General features: G+C 40.9%; 1 protein-coding gene across 1 annotated transcript; it reads left to right on the plus strand.

The window, feature by feature from the left end:
• Positions 1–812: 812 nt before the first annotated feature.
• On the plus strand, positions 813–3949 carry gtf2a2 (general transcription factor IIA, 2). Its single transcript, XM_065017001.1, has 4 exons — positions 813–1037; positions 1689–1793; positions 3261–3387; positions 3607–3949. The coding sequence occupies exons 1-4, from the start codon at positions 966–968 to the stop codon at positions 3627–3629; spliced, it is 327 nt and encodes a 108-aa protein (XP_064873073.1). The 5' UTR covers positions 813–965; the 3' UTR covers positions 3630–3949.
• The last annotated feature ends 3588 nt before the right edge of the window (positions 3950–7537 follow it).

Here is a 7537-nt window from a genome sequence, read left to right on the forward strand (position 1 = left end):
CCTTCAATAGATCTATGCATTACCAAAACAACCATGTATAATGTTTAAACGAAGTTGACAAAAATCTCCTCTTGCTCTAACCGTGATTTATCTGGTGTTTTGTACATATAAATGCTTATTCAAGCATCTGTGGGCAGATGCATTTATCCTACTCTGGCATCTCTAACGAATAACTCTGTTCTGTTAGCATTAGCCTTGACACCGTCTTTTCCAGAGTGATAAAAAAATGTGATCAACAAAGTTGAGTGTTTTTTTTTTCGTATCACAAAGCTGAGAGACTGCTCTTTACTGATTAATGTAAGAGATTACTGTGGAAGTCGTATCGTGGGGGGGGGGGGGTATGAATGGGGGATTTGGGAGAAACAGCATTAGTCTTTATAAACAGTACTGTTGATATTACATCATTTTCAAAAGTACTTAAATATCAGAGTATTCACACAAAAAGTACATTACAGTTTAAATTACTTTTCATAACATGATTGTTTGATGCTTTTGAAATTGTACTCAACTGATGGAATCCAAAAGAGTATTTAATTAAAATGATAATTGTATAATTTTTGAAAAAATTGTATACTTAAAAAAATATAAATACATTTGCATTGACACAAACCTTTTGTCTGTCAATAAAAACATTATACACAATCAATAGTGTGTCTTCAGGCTCTTATCCACAGATAACAGTACCCTTGCACACTTTTCTTTCTACGGTACAGATACAATTCCACTGAATCACCCTGTTCTTCTGTCATCTGCTACCATCTAACGGTTCTTACCGGTATAAACGCTTTCTGGGGTTGGGGAAATATACGACACCCAATTGTGTTTGTCCTCCGCGGTGTTCCGTAGTCGGGGGCTCATAGGTCAGTTTCTGAAAACACAGCGTTTTTGTCGGTTAAATTCCTCTAGTAAATTGTGTTTTGGTAGTGAATTGTGCACAATCTTACCAGTAAAATTGATTTATTACAATGGCATACCAGCTCTACAGAAATACGACGCTAGGAAACAGTCTGCAAGAGAGTCTTGACGAGCTAATTCAGGTAAACTGCAGCTATGCTAGCTCCCAAGCTAGCAAGATAATTAGCTAACGTGATCTAGTTGTACTTTGTTTTAGGATAGCAAGTTAAGTTAGCTAATTATGAAGCCACATTATTCATCGTTAACTTCGTTACCTGAAAAAAACGGGTGTTATCTTTCACTAGAAATAACTGGTTAGCTAACCTAGTTACCCTTCTCGTCTTCGACATAGCTAGCTAACTAGTTAGCAACAAGAAGCATCTCCATAACTGGCTGCAGTGACGTCTGATTTGAACCAAGAAGCTAAAATATTAGTTCTAGAAAGCTCATTTACAGGCTCAGTTTTGATTGACTAAATTAAGCTGGCTAATGTGTTTCACCGAAGTCAGTGGTGATGAGTGACGTTCTTTGGATTCACTACATTTGTATTGCTAGTTACTGGCTCATTAGTTAGCTATTATACGCGCATGCGCGACTAGTTAAAGGTGATTAGCTCAATAAACTCGTGATTTCTGGTTCAAGCCTCACTCCAGCACTTCTCAATCACTAGCTACATTACTTTACCAGTTACTGTTAGCTACTCATCTGAAAACAGTAGCTAGGTATATATTTCTTACAATGTTAAACTTGAGTCATGATTAAATGGAAAAACGGTTGTTTCCCCTTTCCCCCAGACCCAACAGATCACTCCTCAGTTGGCGCTTCAGGTTCTCCTCCAGTTTGACAAAGCCATCAACACGGCGCTGGCCAACCGGGTTCGCAACAGGGTCAACTTCAAGGTGAGGACTGGCTTGTGTTCACTAGGAAGCAAAGGAAACGAGGAAGAGACCGGTCTGAATTTGTCTAATATAAACTCTTGTTTTCATGGGCAAAACACAACTGTTTGCAGTTGTTTGGACTAATTATTACTTCCCTGTTTGCACCTACCTTAAAGGGACAAATACGGGCTGGAACAGGTGTAGGCTTTCTCTCTAGCCAAAGCAACACCACAGCTGGCTGGAACAGGTGTAGGCTTTCTCTCTAGCCAAAGCAACACCACAGCTGGCTGGAACAGGTGTAGGCTTTCTCTCTAGCCAAAGCAACACCACAGTGGGCTGGAACAGGTGTAGGCTTTCTCTCTAGCCAAAGCAACACCACAGCTGGCTGGAACAGGTGTAGGCTTTCTCTCTAGCCAAAGCAACACCACAGCTGTCTGGAACAGGTGTAGGCTTTCTCTCTAGCCAAAGCAACCCCACAGCGGGCTGGAACAGGTGTAGGCTTTCTCTCTAGCCAAAGCAACACCTTATACTTTATCATCACTGCAGCAAACTGACATTCTCAGCAATTGTTTAAAGGAGCTTGTATTGTATTCCTTGTCCTTACAGGCCCTGGGCTCTGGGAAGCATGTACTTCATCCACAAGTCATTGAAAAACATCTACCAATATGATTTTAATGTTAAAGATTTTATGTATTGAAGGTTATGGTTAAATCAAAGTGTATTTGTCATGTACACAGTTACCAACTGGTGTAAACGGTGCAGCATAATGCTTACTTGTAAAAGCTCCCTCAACAGTGCTGTACAATATCAATATAATCCAAGTCAAATAATAAGTAGTAGTTCCACCCCAATGGTGGAACAAACTCCCTCACGACGCCAGGACAGCGGAGTCAATCACCACCTTCCGGAGACACCTGAAACCCCACCTCTTTAAGGAATACCTAGGATAGGATAAAGTAATCCCTCTCACCCCCCTTAAAAGATTTAGATGCACTACTGTTCCACTGGATGTCATAAGGTGAATGCACCAATTTGTAAGTCGCTCTGGATAAGAGCGTCTGCTAAATGACTTAAATGTAAATGTAGAATGTAATATAATTGATATGTACACAATTGGGGCGGCGAACCTAGTGGTTCGAGCGTTGGACTAGTAACTGGAAGGTTGCAAGTTCAAACCCCCGAGCTGACAAGGTACAAATCTGTCGTTCTGCCCCCTGAACAAGGCAGTTAACCCCACTGTTTCAAGGCCGTCATTGAAAATAAGAATTTGTTCTTTAACGGACTTGCCTGGTTAAATAAAGGTAAAATAAAAACAGATGACTGTTTTTGTCTGGAGCAAAAGCCTTCATAAGCTGATTCATCCCTGGTTGAAAATGATCTGAAATCACAGCTGTATGTGTTTATTAATACATCCCTTTGGTTGAAATGCCATTCTGCTTTTTATACACCTTTTATTTTATATGTGTAGTAACATTCTCTCGCCTCTAGGGGTCACTAAACACCTATAGATTCTGTGACAACGTGTGGACCTTCGTTCTGAATGACGTGGAGTTTAGGGAAGTGACAGATCTGGTCAAGGTGGACAAAGTCAAGATCGTCGCCTGCGATGGGAAAAGTAGGCTCACTTTTTTTTCTTTCTCTCTCTCTCAGGCCATTTTCTCTTCATCTTCAAACAGACTCGGTTAGAACTAGATTACACACTTCGCTTTCCAAGTATAAGACCAAGTGAATGACTATTTCTCACACAGTAGTTTGGTTTTGATGCAGATTCTCATTTTGAAATATGCACAATGTATCACCATACTAACCTGCCCAGCTCCTTTTCTCTTATCAGACACGGGCAATGCTGCAGAGTGAACGAAGACGATGGCATCAGCTGAGACGTTACTGATGAAGAGGAGGGTGGAGAGAGACCACCCCATATCACAGACAGACAGGACTGTATATATAACTTATTACAGTAATGGCTGTGAAGAAGATACACTTAAACCCGTGTGTGTGTGTGTATGTATATATATACGACCATCTGGATCAATGGGAGTGAATGGACCAGTCAAGGCCTTGGATATTGCTTGCATGACTTTTTTTTTTAAATAAATTTGTTTCTTAGAACTGCCTTTTCAGTTTAGTTACTGTTGTTGAGCTTGTTAACCTTTAATAAACTTTTATTTAAAATATGGAGACTGATTTTATTTCTGGGGGAGAAACTGCATTTGGAACAGATGTCGTGTCACTGTGTTTTTTATTTATTATTTATTTGTAAACAGTACAACAGCTTCCTTCCTCTCTCGTCCACAACGGAGCCATCTTGGATCCTCTGCTCCTACAACACACGTGACCGTCCCCTTGAAAACGACTTGCTCTATATAGGCTCTGCTTCAACTGCAGCGGCTGGTATTGGTCTCACTATTGGGCTCACTATTGGTCTCGCTGTTGGTCTTACTATTGGTCTTACTATTGGACTCACTATTGGTCTTACTATTGGTCTTACTATTGGACTCACTATTGGTCTCGCTGTTGGTCTTACTATTGGACTCTATTGGTCTCGCTGTTGGACTCACTATTGGTCTTACTATTGGTCTCACTATTGGTCTCACTGGTCTTACTATTGGTCTTACTATTGGTCTTACTATTGGTCTCACTATTGGTCTTACTATTGGTCTTACTATTGGACTCACTATTGGTCTTACTATTGGTCTCACTATTGGTCTTACTATTGGACTCACTATTGGTCTCACTGTTGGACTCACTATTGGTCTCACTATTGGTCTCACTATTGGTCTTACTATTGGACTCACTATTGGACTCACTATTGGTCTCACTATTGGTCTTACTATTGGTCTCACTATTGGTCTCACTATTGGACTCACTATTGGTCTCACTATTGGTCTCACTATTGGTCTTACTATTGGTCTCACTATTGGTCTCACTATTGGACTCACTATTGGTCTTACTATTGGTCTCACACTATTGGTGTTATTGGGTCTATTCACTCAGATGTTATTGGTCTACACACTGTTATTGGTCTTACTCATTCAGCAGATGTTATTGGGTCACATTCACAGATGTTATTGGTCTCACAGATGTTATTGGTCTCTACACACAGATGTTATTGGACTCACTATTGCAGATGTTATTGGTTCGACATTCACAGATGTTATTGGTCTTACACATTCAGCAGATGTTATTGGGACTCACATTCAGCAGATGTTATTGGCTATCCACTCAGATGTTATTTCTACACATTGCAGATGTTATTGGAAGATGCTTATCAGATGTTATTGGTCTCGTACACATTCAGCAGATGTTATTGGTCCGTACACATTCAGCAGATGTTATTGGTCTCGTACACATTCAGCAGATGTTATTGGTCTCGTACACATAACAGATGTTATTGGTCTCGTACACAGCAGATGTTATTGGTCTCGTACACATTCAGCAGATGTTATTGGTCTCGTACACATTCATCAGATGTTATTGGTCTCGTACACATTCATCAGATGTTATTGGTCCGTACACATTCAGCAGATGTTATTGGTCTCGTACACATTCAGCAGATGTTATTGGTCTCGTACACATTCAGCAGATGTTATTGGTCTCGTACACATTCAGACATTTCAGTACACTTCAGATGTTATTGGTCTCGTACACATTCAGCAGATGTTATTGGTCTCAGATGTTATTGGTCTACACATTCAGCAGATGTTATTGGTCTCGTACACATTTCAGATGTTATTGGTCTCGTACACATTCAGCAGATGTTATTGGTCTCAGATGTTATTGGTCGTACACATTTCAGATGTTATTGGTCTCGTACACATTTAACAGATGTTATTGGTCTCGTACACATTTAATAGATGTTATTGGTCTCGTACACATCAGATGTTATTGGTCTCGTACACATTTAACAGATGTTATTGTTCTCGTACACATTCAGCAGATGTTATTGGTCTCGTACACATTCAGCAGATGTTATTGGTCTCGTACACATTCAGCAGATGTTATTGGTCTCGTACACAGCAGATGTTATTGGTCTCGTACACTTCAGATGTTATTGGTCTCGTACACATTTAACAGATGTTATTGGTCCGTACACATCAGATGTTATTGGTCTCGTACACATTCAGCAGATGTTATTTGTCTCGTACACATTCATCAGATGTTATTGGTCTCGTACACATTCAGCAGATGTTATTGGTCTCGTACACATTCATCAGATGTTATTGGTCTCGTACACATTCAGCAGATGTTATTGGTCTCGTACACATCAGATGTTATTGGTCTCGTACACATCAGATGTTATTGGTCTCGTACACATTCAGCAGATGTTATTGGTCTCGTACACAGCAGATGTTATTGGTCTCGTACACTTCAGATGTTATTGGTCTCGTACACTTCAGATGTTATTGGTCTCGTACACATTCAGCAGATGTATTGGTCTCGTACACTTCAGATGTTATTGGTCTCGTACACTTCAGATGTTATTGGTCTCGTACACATCAGATGTTATTGGTCTCGTACACATTCATCAGATGTTATTGGTCTCGTACACATTCATCAGATGTTATTGGTCTCGTACACATTCAGCAGATGTTATTGGTCTCGTACACATTCAGCAGATGTTATTGGTCTCGTACACATTCATCAGATGTTATTGCGGGTGTAGTGAAATGCTTTATGTTCCTAGCTCCAAACACATTTTAATAGGAAATAATGGAATTAAGAAATGTATATATATTAGGATGAGAAATGTTGGAGTCTGTAGGATAAATACGTATGTTGTTATGGGATGTATAGACATGGACAGTGTGGATAGAATATATATATAGTATATCTAGTATAAATATGTGTGATGGGATGTATAGACATGGACAGTGTGGATAGAATATATATATAGTATATCTAGTATAAATATGTGTGATGGGATGTATAGACATGGACAGTGTGGATAGAATATACACTGCTCAAAAAAATAAAGGGAACACTTAAACAACACAATGTAACTCCAAGTCAATCACACTTCTGTGAAATCAAACTGTCCACTTAGGAAGCAACACTGATTGATAATAAATTTCACATGCTGTTGTGCAAATGGAATAGACAACAGGTGGAAATTATAGGCAATTAGCAAGACACCCCCAATAAAGGAGTGGTTCTGCAGGTGGTGACTACAGAACACTTCTCAGTTCCTATGCTTCCTGGCTGATGTTTTGGTCACTTTTGAATGCTGGCGGTGCTTTCACTCTAGTGGTCGCATGAGACGGACCCACACAGGTGGCTCAGGTAGTGCAGCTCATCCAGGATGGCACATCAATGCGAGCTGTGGCAAGAAGGTTTGCTGCGTCTGACAGCGTAGTGTCCAGAGCATGGAGGCGCTACCAGGAGACAGGCCAGTACATCAGGAGACGTGGAGGAGGGCAACAACCCAGCAGCAGGACCGCTACCTCCGCCTTTGTGCAAAGAGGAGCACTGCCAGAGCCCTGCAAAATGACCTCCAGCAGGCCACAAATGTGCATGTGTCTGCTCAAACGGTCAGAAACAGACTCCATGAGGGTGGTATGAGGGCCCAACGTCCACAGGTGGGGGTTGTGCTTACAGCCCAACACCGTGCAGGACGTTTGGCATTTGCCAGAGAACACCAAGATTGGCAAATTCGCCACTGGCGCCCTGTGCTCTTCACAGATGAAAGCAGGTTCACACTGAGCACATGTGACAGTCTGGAGACGCCGTGGAGAACGTTCTGCTGCCTGCAACATCCTCCAGCA

This window comes from Oncorhynchus nerka, unplaced genomic scaffold (genome assembly GCF_034236695.1).
Source record: "Oncorhynchus nerka isolate Pitt River unplaced genomic scaffold, Oner_Uvic_2.0 unplaced_scaffold_687, whole genome shotgun sequence".
Lineage (NCBI taxonomy): Eukaryota > Metazoa > Chordata > Actinopteri > Salmoniformes > Salmonidae > Oncorhynchus > Oncorhynchus nerka.

Coding starts and splice junctions, on each gene's coding strand:
- gtf2a2 (XM_065017001.1), top strand. CDS start 966: ATGGCATACCAGCTCTACAGAAATACGACGCTAGGAAACAGTCTGCAA. Junction 1,038..1,688: donor GTCTTGACGAGCTAATTCAG/GTAAACTGCAGC, acceptor CCTTTCCCCCAG/ACCCAACAGATCACTCCTCA. Junction 1,794..3,260: donor GCAACAGGGTCAACTTCAAG/GTGAGGACTGGC, acceptor TCTCGCCTCTAG/GGGTCACTAAACACCTATAG.